The sequence below is a fragment of the Polypterus senegalus genome, chromosome 3 (assembly GCF_016835505.1).
Source record: "Polypterus senegalus isolate Bchr_013 chromosome 3, ASM1683550v1, whole genome shotgun sequence".
NCBI classification, from domain to species: domain Eukaryota; kingdom Metazoa; phylum Chordata; class Cladistia; order Polypteriformes; family Polypteridae; genus Polypterus; species Polypterus senegalus.
In genome coordinates, this window is record NC_053156.1 from 64425645 (window position 1) to 64443514 (window position 17870).

The following is a 17870-nucleotide window of genomic DNA, read 5'->3' on the forward strand; positions in this document are numbered from 1 at the left end:
AGTGAGACATTCACGAATCGGATCGAAATAGCGAACATCTAGCTGCCAGTGCCGAGGAAAGAGCAGTAAATGTCAGTTCGGAATGTAAAAAACTCGGAGAAAAACTTGGAGACAGACTGGCTGCTTTAGAAGATGGGAATAGAAGGTATAATGTCAGAATTGAAGGCCTGCGGAGAATCGAGAAAGTTTAAACCGGTGACATTCGCAACTGAACTTTTTTCTAAAATAATCGGGGGCGACTTTAAAGCAGAATCTGAGATAGCAGCAGCTTACGCGTCGCAGGATCAAACACCGTCAGACCCGACCAAGATCTTTTATAGTTCGTTTTGAACGATTATCATTTAAGTTAGAGGTGATGGAACTCCTCAGGAAAAAAAAGGAAGATATTATATATGAAGATTGCCACATTAGCGTCTTCCCTGACTTCTCTCCAGCAACAGCTATTAAGCGCCGCCTTCTATAATATTAAACAGCGGCTACGGCAAGCCAATGTCAAATCGGCCTCCTGTATCCGGCAAAACTGAAAGTGGAATGGCAGGGTCATTTCTATGTTTTAAGCTAGCAAGGAGGAGGCAGAAAATGAGTTAAGAAAGCTGATCCGGGACTATTCTGATACATAATTGTGAGTCATGGCGGTAAATGATAAAGCTAGGATTAATAATCTACTGTCTGATCTATTTGTTTTTAAAATACGGGTTTTTATCAGCATATATTCTCATATTCTTATATTATTATTACTTACTTATTACTTATCATTACTTAGTATTACTAGGGCTAAATGTTTATGTTTTATTGTGCTTAATTACGTTTTCCTCCTCTTTTTCTTTTCTAATTATTTCATGTGTACCCTAAATGAGACTGTTCAATATCATACCCTTGGTTTGCTGTTATTGCTATTACTGCATTAAGACTTGTTATGCTTGTTTTGGACACATCTTTAACACCATCACCTGGGTTTATTATCTGGGGATATCATCTTAATGCACTAAAATTGATGAAGATTATATGTACAGTCATGTGAAAAAATTAGGACACCCTTTGAAAGCATGTGGTTTTTTGTAACATTTTTAATAAATGGTTATTTCATCTCCGTTTCAACAATACAGAGATTAAAGTAATCCAACTAAACAAAGAAAACTGAAGAAAAGTCTTTTCAAGATCTTCTGTAAATGTCATTCTACAAAATGCCTATTCTAACTGAGGAAAAGATAGGACACCCTCACATGTATTCCCTCTTAAATTGGCTCAGATCTCACACAGGTATATCACACCAGGTGCACATAATTAGTAGATCGTTACTCTGCATGTTGAATGAGGCTTGCCCTATTTAAACCTCAGACATTTAGTTTGGTGTGCTCCTGACTGTTGAAGTGAGAGTGAGCACCATGGTGAGAACAAAAGAGCTGTCAGAGGACTTCAGAAAAAGATTGTAGCAGCCTATGAGTCTGGGAAGGGATTTAAAAGATCTCAAAGATTTTGAAATCAGCCATTCCACTGTCCGGAAGATAGTCTACAAGTGGAGGGCTTTCAAAACAACTGCCAACATGCCCAGGACTGGTCGCCCCAGCAAGTTCACCCCAAGAGCAGACCGCAAGATGCTAAAGAGGTCTCAAAACCCTAAAGTGTCATCTCGAGAACTACAGCAGGCTCTGGCTACTGTTGATGTAGAAGTACATGCCTCTACAATCAGAAAGAGACTGTACAAGTTTAACTTGCATGGGAGGTGTGCAAGGAGGAAACCTTTGCTTTCCAAGAGAAACATCGAGGCCAGACTGACATTTGCCAGAGATAAAGTTGACAAAGACCAGGACTTCTGGAATAATGTTCTTTGGACAGATGAGTCCAAAATTGAATTATTTGGACACAACAGCAGAGGACATGTTTGGCGTAAACCAAACACAGCATTCCAAGAAAAGAACCTCATACCAACTGTGAAGCATGGAGGTGGAAGTGTCATGGTTTGGGGCTGCTTTGCTGCAGCAGGACCTGGTCAGCTCACCATCATAGAATCCACGATGAATTCTACTGTGTATCAGAAGGTGCTTGAAGAACATGTGAGACCATCAGTTAGAAAATTAAAGCTGAAGCGGAACTGGACCATGCAACATGACAATGACCCAAAACATACTAGTAAATCAACCAAAGATTGGCTGAAAAAGAAGAAATGGAGAGTCCTGGAATGGCCAAGTCAAAGTCCAGATTTGAATCCCATTGAGATGCTGTGGGGTGACTTGAAAAGGGCTGTACGTGCAAGAAACCCCTAAAACATCTCACAGCTGAAAAAGTTCTGCATTGAGGAGTGGGGTAAAATTTCCTCAGACCGATGTCGAAGACTGGTAGATGGCTACAAGAACCGTCTCACTGCAGTTATTTCAGCCAAAGGAGGTAACACTAGCTATTAGGGGCAAGGGTGTCCTATCTTTTCCTCAGTTAGAATAGGCATTTTTGTAGAATGACATTTACAGAAGATCTTGAAAAGACTTTTCTTCAGTTTTCTTTGTTTAGTTGGATTACTTTAATCTCTCTGTATTGTTGAAGCGGAGATGAAATAACCATTTATTAAAAATGTTACAAAAAACCACATGCTTTCAAAGGGTGTCCTAATTTTTTCACATGACTGTATATGTGTATGTGTATATGTATGTATGTATGTATATGTATATATATATATATATATATATATATATATATATATATATATATATATATATATATATATATATATATATATATATATATATATATATATATATATATATATATATATATATATATATATATAAAGTGCAAAATTCTTTTCTTTTTTTTTTTTTTTTCTTTTTCCTCTTTTAAAGACTATATTGGTAACAGATATCTCTATCTTTTAACCTTAAAGCGCCACTGCATGGGGGCTTGATGTGCTTTGGGCGTGCTCTGTCTCTGGGTATGTCAGAGGACTGGGACTGCATGAAGTGGGTTTTAGCCTCACCTGGGGAGGCAAAAAGGGAGGGTGGGGGTTAAGGGGAAGAGAAGAGAGCAGGCTTGATCTATATCTAATCTATCATCTCAATCTTTATAATTATAACTATCAGCGTAATAATAAGCTGCATGGCAACAACTCTTGGGGGAATAGGAAATTAAGACCTAAACTATTTCACTTCCAGTTAAGACTATAATATGACACCAAAAACTCAGAATCAGTGTCTCCATGATGGGACAGTTAACTTCGTAAGCTGGAATGTTAAAGGCCTGAATCACGAATTAAAGAGAAAGAAAGTACTTTCTCACCTAACAGGTCTAAATGCTAAAATAGTATTTTTACAGGAAACCCACTTACTAAGTAAGGATCAGTTCCGGCTGCAAAAGACTGGACTGGCCAAATGTTCCATTCTAGTTTTACAAAGAAAACTAGAGGGTGGGAATTCTCATACATAGAACAGTACCATTTGTAGCATCAGATGTAGTATTGGATCCTGAAGGGAGATATGTGATGGTCATGGGAGACTTATCTAACTGTAAAATGATTTTGATAAATGTTTATGCACCTAATGTTGATGATAAGGAATTTATACAAAATTTATTTGCATCCATTCCCAATCTGAACACTCATAAACTTATAATGGCTGGGGACTTTAATTGTGTTCTAAATCCACTTTTAGATAAGACTTCCTCCACAGGGGAACGCAACTAACACCGCAAAGATAATTACAAAGTTTATAACTGATCACAACTTATCAGATCCCTGGAGGTTTTAAACCCAAATTCAAGAACATATTCTTTCTACTCACCAGTACATCATTGCTACTCAAGGATTGATTACTTCTTTATAGATAATAACTTCTTGCCTAAGATTAAATCTTGTAAATACGATGCTATTGTTATTTCAGACCATGCTCCGATGATCTTGGAGCTGAAATTACTTAGCCCCATACACTCACCCGCAGATGGCGTCTCAATCCGCTTCTATTAGCTGGCGAGAATTGTACTGAATTTATATCCAAACAAATTGAATTCTTTCTAGAGACAAATACATCCCTTGAGATCTCTGCAGGAATACTCTGGGAAACTCTTAAGGCCTTCTTAAGAGGACAGATTATCTCATATCTTTCCCACAGAAATAAATCCGAGCGAAGAAAGTAGCAGAGATAAAAGCGAAATTACTAAAATAGATGAAGAACATGCCAGACTACCAAGCGAGACTCTACATAAGAGGAGGCAGGCTCTACATTCAGAATTAAACCTCTTGACAACTAAAGAAACCGAACAACTAATTTACAAATCCAGACATCATTATTATGAACATGGAGAAAGCTAATAAGCTTTTAGCGCAACAAATTCACAAGCAAGATATGCATAGCGCAATCTCGGTAATTACTAACACGAACGGAGATAAAATCATGAACACAAAAATATAATGTACACTTTTAGAGACTACTATAAATCCCTATATACTACTGAGTTTAAAGAAGACAATATACAATCTAATGCATTTCTGGATAAATTACAGATACCACAAATTGGCGCTATTAGTGTGGAGGAGCTCGATAAACCTCTGTCATTATCAGAATTACTGGATGCTATAAAGTCACTCCAAGGTGGAAAAGCAGCAGGCCCTGGCGGCTACCCTGCAGAGTTTTACAAGAAATTCTCCGCTCAGCTAGCTCCCTCCTATTAGCAACATTTACAGAAGCCAGAGATAACCAATCTCTTCCACAAACCTTTAAGCCAAGCACTAATCACTGTCTTTCCAAAACAAAATAAGGACTTATTACAATGTGCATCATACAGACCAATTTCACTTCTGAATAACGACGTTAAAATACTCTCTAAAATCATAGCTAGAAGGATGGAGAAAGTGCTCCCCTCAGTAATATCACAAGACCAAACTGGATTTATTAGGGGCCGACACTTATCTTCAAATCTTGACGCCTGTTTAATGTAATATACTCACCAACTAAATCAAACACCCCAGAAATATTATTATCATTGGATGCAGAAAAAGCATTGAAACTAGAGCGTGGCACAAGACAAGGATGCCCTTTGTCACCACTGCTGTTTGCAATTGCCATTGAACCACTGGCAATACATTGTCGAAATACTGATCAGATAAAGGGGATTAGCAGAGAAGGACTGGAACAGAAAATCTCATTATATGCAGATGACATGGTACTGTATATATCGGACCCAGAAAATTCTGTGCCTGCAGTCTTAGCAGCACTCACAGAATTTCAAAAGCTCTCTGGTCTCAGAATTAATCTGAATAAAAGTGTACTCTTTCGGTGAATTCAAGCATATAATATTAGATTAGACACCCTTCCTTTTATCATTGCAGAACAGTTTAAATACCTCGGGGTAAACATCACAAGTAAACATAAAGCTCTTTATCAACAAAATTTATCGTCTGCATGGAAAAAATTAAACAAGACTTGCATAGATGGTCAACCCTTCATCTCACACTAGCTGGAAGAATTAACACTGTTAAGATGAATATTCTTCCTAAGCTCCTTTTTTTATTTCAAAACATACCAATATACATTAATAAATCGTTCTTTAAGCAATTAGATTCAACAATAACCTCATTTATTTGGAATTCTAAACATCCACGCATCAAAGAGCGACCCTACAAAGACAAAAGGCAGAAGGCGGCATGGCTCTACCTAACTTCCAGTTTTATTACTGGGCGCAAATATACAGTCGATAAGAACCTGGACACAAATAGAAGAACATACACAGGCATGGACCGCAATAGAAGTAAAATCCTGCAGTACTTCTTTGTATTCCTTGCTTTGTGCTCCAATAAACACACGTTATCGGCAATACACTAATAACAATTGTGCTCCACTCACTTAGAATCTGGAACCAATGTAGAAAGCATTTTAAGACGGAGAAGCTTCTTTCTGTGGCACCCTGCAAAAGAACCACCTCTTTCAACCCTCACAAACATGTGCAGTTTTAATATCTGGAAAAATTTGGAATTAACTTGCTTAGAGATCTTTATATAGACAACGTCTTTGCATCCTATGAACAATTACATTCCAAATTTAACATTCCAGCTACAAATTTCTTTCACTATCTTCAAATCAGGAACTTTGTTAAACAGAACCTTCCAGATTTTCCTCATCTTGCACCCTCATCCACGCTGGAAAAATTATTGCTCAATTTCAAGGAGTTAGACTCCATCTCTACAATATATAAAATCCTTTTACAATCCCTTCCTTTCAAAGATCCAAGAGGACACTGGGAAAATGATCTCTCAATTAATATATCAGAAAAGGAGTGGAAAGTAGCAATGCAGAGAATTCACTCGAGCTCCATATGTGCAAAGCATACAATTATACAACTCAAAATTATATATCGAGCACATCTGTCTCGACTAAAACTCTCCAAAATGTTTCCAGGGCATGATCCAACCTGTGAGCGCTGCAAATTAGCTCCAGCCTCACTAGGTCACATGTTCTGGGCCTGCTCCAAATTAACATTATTCTGGACAAAAATTTTTAATTACCTCTCAGACAGTCTTGGACTCACAATCCCTCCTAACCCATTAACAGCTGTGTTTGGGGTTCTTCCAGAGGGTCTTAAAGTGGAGAAAGACAAACAAATTGTGATTGCATTCACTACACTTTTGGCACGCAGACTTATTCTGATAAACTGGAAGAACCCAAACTCTCCTCTTTTAAGTCAGTGGGAAACTGATGTGTTATATTATTTAAAATTGGAAAAAATCAAATACTCAGTTAGAGGATCTGTGCAGACTTTTTTCAAAACATGGCAGGATCTAATCAGTAATATTTTGAAATGATTTTATAAAGCACAGAGAATTTGTTGATTTAGGTATTTTTAAAAGCCTTAAATTTTACACCGTTTGGCTTGCTCTCTCTCTCAAGGGTGGGGATCGATCTGTTCTTAGCATAATTCTTTTTTTTTTGTAAAAACGTGATTGCTATGTATTGATTGTAATAAAATTAATAAATAAAAAAAAAAAAAAAAAAGAAGATTGCCTATAAATCTATCTATTCATCCACCCAATTTCTGCTGCTTATCAGGGTTTGGGTCGCAGAGGCAGTAGGCTAAGCACAGACATCCTTCCTCCTGAACAACTCAAATCCTCCAGGGTAATACCAAGGCATTCCGAACCCAGCTGAAAGATATAATCTCTCCAGCATGTCCTGGGTCCTCCCTGAGGTTTCCTCCGGATTAGACATGCCCAAAACACTTCACCCAGGAGGCATCCTAATCAGATGTACAAACCATCTCATTTCAGTCCTTTTAATGTGGAGGAGTATCGACTCTACTGTGAGCGCCTTCTGAATGTCTACACTCTTCATCCTATCTTTAAGGCTGAGTCCAGACACCCTGCAAAGGAAGCTTATTTCTGCAATCTAGTATTTTCGGTCACTACCCAATGTTCATGACCAGAGGTGAAGACATAGATCAACCAGTAAATTGAGAGTTTTGCCTCAGCTCATATCTCTTTTTAAAATAAATATGTAAGTGAATGTTTACTTATAAGTCAGGGCTTTGTGCTCTTCCAGATAAAAAAGAATGACAATGTATACAAATATGTCTTGCATCTTTAATACAATATATTCTCATTTCACTTTTATGTGTGAGCTCTATCTTTGTCAATTTTTATGTAAAGTTTCTATCTAATCTTAAGTATTTCAATCTCAAATCTCTAGTCTGTAAAAAAAAATCGCAACCTCTACAGAACACTATTTTACAAATGAACTTTTGAAATTTTTACCATGACAATGGGGGGCTGATCTCCTGGCAGTGCCACCACCTTTTCATAGAAAATATTGATGATGCTGGCATCTGTTTCACCCCGGACTGACAGAGAAAAAGTTATGGAATGATTCAAATAGTTAAAAGCTATTTTTTTCTAACTTCAGACTCCAGTCAGAGGACACATTTATAAATATACATGTAAATCAAAAGGTAAAACTTTATTTTAAACAGTGAGCCCTGTGCTGCATTGGTTTTCTACAGAGAACTAAAAATGGAATACTATATATTATGGGGAAAAGTTACACCAAGGAATTTTCTTTCAATTAATAACATAACAGCAAATCATACAGTTTATAATATCAGATAAAATGCATCTTACATTCCCTAACACTTAATTACAACTTGGAGATGATACACTCAAATTATACCTAAATATTCTTTTTTCAGACAGACTTCATTCATGGTGTTTCTATAGCTTTTATCTCTGTATTGTGTCAAGTACGTAGTGAGACTTGTTTCTGAGAAAAGGAAAATTATGATACTGAGTTTTATTTAAAAAATGGAGATGGTTTATTGCTGGCTTTCTTTCACAGAAAATATAAGAATATTTATTTTATCATTTCCTGCATCTTAATAAATAATTTTATTTAAATGTTAAGCAATGAGATGTTATAATTAGATCAATTACCTGGTACAAAACATTTTAAATGAATGTTCCCTTTCGAAGCTGCACGGTCTTTTTACAAAAACAAACCTAATGATTTATTACTAAACAGGATTCAAGGAGACATATTAGAACGCTGATTAATATTCAAGGATACAGTCCTTGTAGATGAGGTGGTCACCTTTGGAAGACAGAAGAAACACTTGCAGGATCATGATTGCTTTAAAAAAAAAAGAAATAGGAAAAAATAAGTGTGACTCATGAAATTTCAGTGAAACATCAAAAGCAGGTATTCAGAGTACTACAGTTTTTAGATGGCAGGGTTGTCACATATCTTGTAGAAACATGACAGTTTGGAAAACAATGCAGATGATGCTTTTCATGTAGACAACTGAATTCACAGCTGTGACAAAAAAAAAAATAAAAGTGAAAATAATAATGTAACATGCTGGAGGAGACATAGATGCAGAAGATGAGTTGAAGAAGGGTTATCCATGCAGTTTGCTTTCAGTCACCTATTATAGTATGTAAAAAATATACAGTATATACTGTATAATATAAATAATATTATCTACAAAAAAACTGCAAAATATTCAGATTAGCATATTGATTTTACAGTTGTATTACTGCAAGCAACATTATCACTCATATATATTTAGAATGGTGCTGTGTACTTCCTATCTTGTGACCTCTCTTTAAGGATACTCTTGATAAGATTAATGTGGTTTGTCTGTTGGGGGAAAATCAATTTTGAACTCCAAACAGAGAGTCAGTGTGGTGTGATACACATATCCCAGATGAATGAATCTCCATTAAACAATGAATGCTGTATCTTTGAAACTGGAGAAAAGACAATATGTGAAGTCACATACAGTATTCAAGTAGCAGTACCTCTCAGAGGTGAAAGAGAATATGCCTACTGGCATAACTAGTCTTCTATGCATAATGCCTAACAATTGTGTTGAATGAAATTCATACTGAACCCAGCAGCAATGGGCAAAACACCAACAACAGCCCTAGATGGGATGCCAGTCCTTCTCAAGCCACACAATCACTAGCAACTTTACATTAACGGTCTCCAGTCAAATTGTGATGGACTGGTGCTTTGTCCAGGAATGGTTCCTAACTTGCACATGATGCTGCTAGGTTAAGCTCTGGCCTCTGCAACCCTAAACTGTTAGATTAAACCTTACAAAGTCTTTGGATCAAATATGACCACTTTTTGTGTTTGAATCTCGTAAATGTGCCTTAAATGTAACCTGTTCAACAAAAAGGCTCCTAAATGTCATCTGTTCTAAAAATGAGGATTATCAGTACAACAAATTAATATGGTGAATCAATATAAAATAGGTTTGGAACGAAAAATGTAATGTCCACGACATCTAAAAGGGGTTGTCAGAATCATGTTAACAAAGACCCATAAGACACAGCATTGGGTCACAATATGACGACATTGTAAGTATTAAGTGAGTTTGGCAATGCCATATTTCTAATAAGATAAATGCCACACCATTGGAATGTGGGAGGAAAAGCTACCAAGTCATGAGAAGTACAAGCTCCACACAGTAGGAATTTAATGAGTCCAAGTACTGAGAGATGATGTGTCATCAATAGTTAAAAACTATTACTATAAAAGGAAAGCAGGTCTTCTATAAAATAGTTTGATCATGTTTTAATAAACACCTCTCTTGTGCATGAGATAATTTTCTGGAACTTGTGTATTTAATAATATTCTAGCTAAAATACATTTATTTGGGATATTGGAAGCTAACACTTGGATTATGCAAAATGAGTCATTTGAGATTTTTTTTAATATACTTCTCCATTGAAGGTCATACAAGATAGATAGATAGATAGATAGATAGATAGATAGATAGATAGATAGATAGATAGATAGATAGATAGATAGATAGATAGATAGATAGATAGATAGATAGATAGATAGATAGATAGATAGATAGATAGATAGATAGATAGATAGATAGATAGATACTTTATTAATCCCAAGGGGAAATTCACAAATACGGAGCTGCTGGAAAGGCTGCCACTCGGATGCGGCGCCGGAAATAATTTCTATGAAGGAATTTCGTGATCTCCACTTTCCATAAAAACATGAGGTGAAACGTATTTATCTGCATCATGATAAGCAACTGGGGGTAAGCAACAGACATAAAAATAAATTTTGGTTGGACTATTCCATTTGGGTCACAAGGAACGAGAAGGAATGTTTCAAACAGTGCAATACATAATAATAATAATAAATTCTTTGCATTTATATAGCATTTTTCTCACTACTCAAAGTGCTCAGCAATTGCAGGTCAAGGGCCCAACACAGAAGAGTCCCTTTTAGGCATTCACGGAGTTCGAACGGCAACCTCCGATTGCCAGTGCAGATCCCTAGCCTCAGAGCCACTACTCTGCCTATTGTATTACTTGTATTACTTTCATTTAATACAATACAATAGTTTTTACCGAAACAAAGTTCGTTTAATCTAATATTCTTGTGTCTTTCTAATTCCAGACAGACTTCATTCATGGTGTTTCTATAGCTTTTATCTCTGTATTGTGTCAAGTACGTAGTGAGACTTGTTTCTGAGAAAAGGAAAATTATGATACTGAGTTTTATTTAAAAAATGGAGATGGTTTATTGCTGGCTTTCTTTCACAGAAAATATAAGAATATTTATTTTATCATTTCCTGCATCTTAATAAATAATTTTATTTAAATGTTAAGCAATGAGATGTTATAATTAGATCAATTACCTGGTACAAAACATTTTAAATGAATGTTCCCTTTCGAAGCTGCACGGTCTTTTTACAAAAACAAACCTAATGATTTATTACTAAACAGGATTCAAGGAGACATATTAGAACGCTGATTAATATTCAAGGATACAGTCCTTGTAGATGAGGTGGTCACCTTTGGAAGACAGAAGAAACACTTGCAGGATCATGATTGCTTTAAAAAAAAGAAATAGGAAAAAATAAGTGTGACTCATGAAATTTCAGTGAAACATCAAAAGCAGGTATTCAGAGTACTACAGTTTTTAGATGGCAGGGTTGTCACATATCTTGTAGAAACATGACAGTTTGGAAAACAATGCAGATGATGCTTTTCATGTAGACAACTGAATTCACAGCTGTGACAAAAAAAAAAATAAAAGTGAAAATAATAATGTAACATGCTGGAGGAGACATAGATGCAGAAGATGAGTTGAAGAAGGGTTATCCATGCAGTTTGCTTTCAGTCACCTATTATAGTATGTAAAAAATATACAGTATATACTGTATAATATAAATAATATTATCTACAAAAAAACTGCAAAATATTCAGATTAGCATATTGATTTTACAGTTGTATTACTGCAAGCAACATTATCACTCATATATATTTAGAATGGTGCTGTGTACTTCCTATCTTGTGACCTCTCTTTAAGGATACTCTTGATAAGATTAATGTGGTTTGTCTGTTGGGGGAAAATCAATTTTGAACTCCAAACAGAGAGTCAGTGTGGTGTGATACACATATCCCAGATGAATGAATCTCCATTAAACAATGAATGCTGTATCTTTGAAACTGGAGAAAAGACTGAATATGTGAAGTCACATACAGTATTCAAGTAGCAGTACCTCTCAGAGGTGAAAGAGAATATGCCTACTGGCATAACTAGTCTTCTATGCATAATGCCTAACAATTGTGTTGAATGAAATTCATACTGAACCCAGCAGCAATGGGCAAAACACCAACAACAGCCCTAGATGGGATGCCAGTCCTTCTCAAGCCACACAATCACTAGCAACTTTACATTAACGGTCTCCAGTCAAATTGTGATGGACTGGTGCTTTGTCCAGGAATGGTTCCTAACTTGCACATGATGCTGCTAGGTTAAGCTCTGGCCTCTGCAACCCTAAACTGTTAGATTAAACCTTACAAAGTCTTTGGATCAAATATGACCACTTTTTGTGTTTGAATCTCGTAAATGTGCCTTAAATGTAACCTGTTCAACAAAAAGGCTCCTAAATGTCATCTGTTCTAAAAATGAGGATTATCAGTACAACAAATTAATATGGTGAATCAATATAAAATAGGTTTGGAACGAAAAATGTAATGTCCACGACATCTAAAAGGGGTTGTCAGAATCATGTTAACAAAGACCCATAAGACACAGCATTGGGTCACAATATGACGACATTGTAAGTATTAAGTGAGTTTGGCAATGCCATATTTCTAATAAGATAAATGCCACACCATTGGAATGTGGGAGGAAAAGCTACCAAGTCATGAGAAGTACAAGCTCCACACAGTAGGAATTTAATGAGTCCAAGTACTGAGAGATGATGTGTCATCAATAGTTAAAAACTATTACTATAAAAGGAAAGCAGGTCTTCTATAAAATAGTTTGATCATGTTTTAATAAACACCTCTCTTGTGCATGAGATAATTTTCTGGAACTTGTGTATTTAATAATATTCTAGCTAAAATACATTTATTTGGGATATTGGAAGCTAACACTTGGATTATGCAAAATGAGTCATTTGAGATTTTTTTTAATATACTTCTCCATTGAAGGTCATACAAGATAGATAGATAGATAGATAGATAGATAGATAGATAGATAGATAGATAGATAGATACTTTATTAATCCCAAGGGGAAATTCACAAATACGGAGCTGCTGGAAAGGCTGCCACTTTATTAATCCCAAGGATCTGGGAAAGGCTGCGGAAATAATTTCTATGAAGGAATTTCGTGATCTCCACTTTCCATAAAAACATGAGGTGAAACGTATTTATCTGCATCATGATAAGCAACTGGGGGTAAGCAACAGACATAAAAATAAATTTTGGTTGGACTATTCCATTTGGGTCACAAGGAACGAGAAGGAATGTTTCAAACAGTGCAATACATAATAATAATAATAATTCTTTGCATTTATATAGCATTTTTCTCACTACTCAAAGTGCTCAGCAATTGCAGGTCAAGGGCCCAACACAGAAGAGTCCCTTTTAGGCATTTACGGGATTCGAACCGGCAACCTCCCGATTGCCAGTGCAGATCCCTAGCCTCAGAGCCACTACTCTGCCTATTGTATTACTTGTATTACTTTCATTTAATACAATACAATAGTTTGACTTCCAAGTAAACAAATTTGCTTGGGCTTAACTGGCAAGCCCAGATGAATACCATCAAGGGGTATTCATCTGGATGGACTGGATGGTCCTAACAATGGACTGATACACTCTTTCTACAATGAGCTTCCATAATAAGCATTACGTAATCTGCTATGCTAACTTGCATTATTGTGTAATTCTGTAATCATTTGTGCTTTCAACAGTAACGGTGCCAACTGTGAATGTTGTTGTATTAAAAATAAATGCTGGGATTGTTTTACTTAAATAACTGAATCACTTGAAGCATGTACAGTGGGATCAATAAAGAACTGAGAATGAAACCTCTTGGTTTACTACAAATTATAATGATTTCATGGAGACACTGTGATGCAGTGGTTGCTTCTGGTGCCTCACAGCTCCAGGATACTAGAGTCCAGTACCAGCCTACCCATTTGATTGTGTGGTGCTGAACATTTCCACTTTATCTTCAAGGACTTCATTTGTAGTGCTCTGGTTTTTCTTCCATATCCCAAGGATGTCAGTGCTAATTTAACTGACATCGCCAAACAGTGCCTTTATGAATAAGTTTGCTCTTTTGGGAATGCTGGCCCTTTATTGTACACAATGCTACAAAGATTGATTCTGGTCATCACAGTCGTTATCACAATGAATGGGCTAATAAATATTGAATCCTCTTGTATAACAGTTTTACTAGGCTGAATAATATAGCACTTAATAGGCAGTGTGTTGTAGCAGCTAAGAAACTGGACTTTAAACCAGAAATTTGTTGGTTGACTTCCCACCTCCGACCACCTGTGTGAACAGGTCCGACCTTAAGCATAGGCGAAGTAGGCGACCGCCTAGGGCCCCGGCGTCTGGGGTGCCCCGGATCGACGGCGGCCAGGCCCCCGGCCGCCCCTCCCCTCGCATGTTTAGAATAAGAATTAAGTATTAACCCAGAAAATTATCATTTCTCAAACATTCCAAAAGTTTCAAATATCCCAAAAAATAAAAAAGAACAAAAAAACTAAAAAAAGAAAAAATACCAAAAAACTAAGCTGGGCTTAGCTACATACCGCCACGTGGTGCCCAATGGAAACAGTTCAAACTGGCTAAATTGTAGCAGCTAACTACTCTGGGCGAAAAAAGGACGCAGGGTGATGACCTTGTAACGTTACAAGAAAACGGCTCCTTGGTCTAATTTTCACGCATTTTGCAGAGCTTCCAGGGGGGCTCTGCCCCCCTCAGGGTGCCCCTGGACCCCCCTTTCGCCAAGGTCCCCATAATACCTAAAACCGGGCCTGGTGTGAACCTGAAAAAGTCACTTAACCAATCTTTGCTCTAAATGTAAAAAATGTAAACATTCACTGCATGTGTAAAGAGTGAAACAATTTAAGCAGCAAGTAGCAAAGTGGAAACTCTGTTGTCTCAAAGATCCTGGGTTTGAATGCCACATCTGGTTTTTCTCCATATAGAGTTTTCACTTTCTCTCCATGGTTTTGTGAGTCTTTATCCCAGATTCCCAAAGATGCATTACAATTCAAAGTGTCCTGTCACCTTCACAGACACACTTAATCCAAAACACAAGAAAGACAAAACATAACACTAGAATTTGAGTGTGATGTAATGGACAATGTTGTATACCCCTAGGCGCTATCATCAGACTCTGTAATATAATGAAAACAAATAAAATATACAATATAACCTACTTTTGTGCCAGTCTTTCAAAGTGAACTCAACGACTTCTCAACAAGAAATTCAAATGTTTGTCCCACATGACTGGAGGAAACCCTCCTTGTTGTGACATTTCTTCTTACCTGTAGACAGCAGCATAATGTTTTTAGAATAGCATATAATAGGAAGTATGAAAGGTGCATATTTAAAAGCACAAAATGCCACAATTCATTCTAACACTACATCTCGTAATGACACTGCTGCCGGAAAAAAATGACATTATGTAAAGTTAATTAGTCAGAGGAACAGAATTAGTATTTACCAAAATGAGTTTTAATAAATTCCTGTTAGAAATGGGTAGTCTACATTCATCTTCCCAGATATCAGAAGTAAAAAAAATTCCATTATTATCTTGCATCAGCAGGTTTTTCTTTTTTTTTCTTAACTGAAATTGTGATGATGTTCAGTAATCATCATGATTCAGCCTACAGTGAAGTTTTCTAATGTCAGCCTTAAACTACATTTTTATTCCAACTTAGATTACAAGGATTGAACAAAACTGTAGTCAATATTGCTCTGAGATTAAAAAAAAAGACAGCTTCTAAACATACTTGTTTTCAAAAAAAGATGCTGTGACCGCTGTCTCACCCATTAGCAAGAGTGCAGTACACTACCCTGCTGACACAATATAATAAACAGTGCTAGGCACTCACACCCTATAACCCTAAATCGGATCAGCAAAGCAGAAAACAGATGAACAGGTAAAACAAGTGAATGGCATCTTCTTGGAATCTACAGTATTTGGCCAAAACAGGCAAGTAATGTGGCCTTATCAGTAAGGAAGTTGACATTATTATACAGTATAGGCTGAATGAGTTTAACTTTGATACCGAAGTTAATTAGAATACACCATTTTTGACAACATGGTAGCGCATTGCTTAGCATGGTTCTACCTTAACCATCCATCTCCTGCATATCCAATTCAGAGATGTGGGAAGTGGACTGTAGCACTGTCCCAATAAAGACACAATATAAAATTTACTTTGGCACCACTTTTATAAGTCATTTTCCTTGTAATATACAGGTTAATAAGGACACATCTGGATGCCACATAAATCAATACCTGCACAACAGCAATCTACACTGCAAAGATTATACAACACACCTAAATTTTTTTTTTTCATTTTGTTCCCACTTATATTTCCCAGCTGACTGCATAGTGACTCCTTTCAAATTCTTGCTTTCAATTCCCTACTGTGTAAATTCGGGTCATTTTTTTCACGAATACATATTAGGACTAGGAAAGACTGCATTTGTGAGCGAGTTATGAGAAAGTACTGTCTGGCTTTAGTTTCACAGCACTGAAGTACTAGGGTGTCGTACCGTGTTAGTCATTATAGATGTACTGAGACGACAAGTAGAATTACATCTTGCCTGAAGAAGGGGCCTGAGTTGCCTCGAAAGCTTGCATATTTTAATCTTTATGGTTCGCCATACAAGGTGCCATTTGGCTTGACGTCTCGTTTCACAGCACTGAAACAATTTTAAACTTGTATCGTTGTAATATGACATCCTGCAATTATGTGTCTGACTGAGTTGAACAAAACATTCTGGTTATGTCGGGCATTGCCGTAGGATGGCTCACTTTCTAATTTCAGTGAACATTAGTTTGTGCCAGCCGAGCTGTCTTTTCTGTACATAGTATGATGTCGTCTTCTCAATATCGGGTGTACAATTCGTGAAGTGGGGGATTGGTTTGACCCCCATTATAAAACTTGACTCGGTAACGTTAATAAGTAATCTGCAGATGTTAAGTAGTTTAACTTGTAAAGCTTTTACTGTGTCCATGTTTGCGTATAACTGCGCCGTAATCATTATTCCAGTAGTTAAAAGGAGAGGCACATATTAGAATGAATGAATTTTAAGTAGGATTAGTACGGATAACTTGTACAAGAATTACAGATATTTATTCAGGCCAACACAATCCACACTATACCGCTTCTTAAATTATTATGTAACATTAAAATATATATATCGAAATATATTGAAACACCTTACATCAGTTATTGTCTCTGTCGCAGTAGGCCCAAAAATCCGCGGTCTGAATTACGAATACAACCGGGAATGTTGATGTATAAACACAGTCACAGCATCGACATACCCGATGAAGCGCAAGACAAAAAAAAAAAACCTTAAAAGTTCGCTACGGACCAATCAAGTGACTGTCTGCTGGACTCTTCCAATGAGAATCCGCCGAGAAATCTTCTGCTTACCTCATGTTAGGGGCGGGCATTGCGAGCATATTCACATTGAACTGTCAGTTTGGGTTTTGTCAGTTGAATGATGTTTTTAAAGGCGATACAATGGATAAAACTCAGTATTCAAGCTGGAAATTTTTTTTTATACAATGTATAGATTCTTTATACTTTCTGCGCCTCCTGTACTGCACACCTCCAGGCGATTTGATGTATTTTTAAAGTGGGAATAATGAGCGTTAAAACGATATTGCATATTTTAACGCTTGTTATTTTAATCGCAAAAGCAAGTATCTACTTAAAGTTTGCGACAAAAGTGTAACATCAACGTAATACGGCATAAAACTCGAAAGACGTTCACAGGACGCTTCGTTGCCGCTCTTAATGTCAGGGTAACGTTATCCCTGTATCTGCGCGTGTTTTCTTAACTCACCTCATCAGTGCCGGTGCTAGGTTA

At 36.7% G+C, this 17870-nt stretch overlaps 1 protein-coding gene across 3 annotated transcripts in view; it reads right to left on the reverse strand.

Annotated features, from left to right (window-relative positions):
- ap4m1 (adaptor related protein complex 4 subunit mu 1) overlaps nucleotides 1-17375 on the reverse strand; it is a 50197-nt gene extending 32822 nt beyond the window's left edge. The window contains exons 1-4 of one of the 3 annotated variants that reach the window (XM_039747370.1): nucleotides 17217-17375; nucleotides 15194-15301; nucleotides 11270-11332; nucleotides 7727-7812 (exon numbers count right to left, since the gene is read on the reverse strand). In XM_039747370.1, coding sequence (XP_039603304.1) covers nucleotides 7727-7812; nucleotides 11270-11327 — 144 coding nt within the window. In that variant the 5' untranslated portion in view covers nucleotides 11328-11332; nucleotides 15194-15301; nucleotides 17217-17375. Of the gene's footprint in view, nucleotides 1-7726; nucleotides 7813-8531; nucleotides 8595-11269; nucleotides 11333-15193; nucleotides 15302-17216 lie in introns of those variants that run through there. The other 2 variants (XM_039747373.1, XM_039747371.1) reach the window with 2 other exon arrangements.
- Nucleotides 17376-17870: the final 495 nt, after the last annotated feature.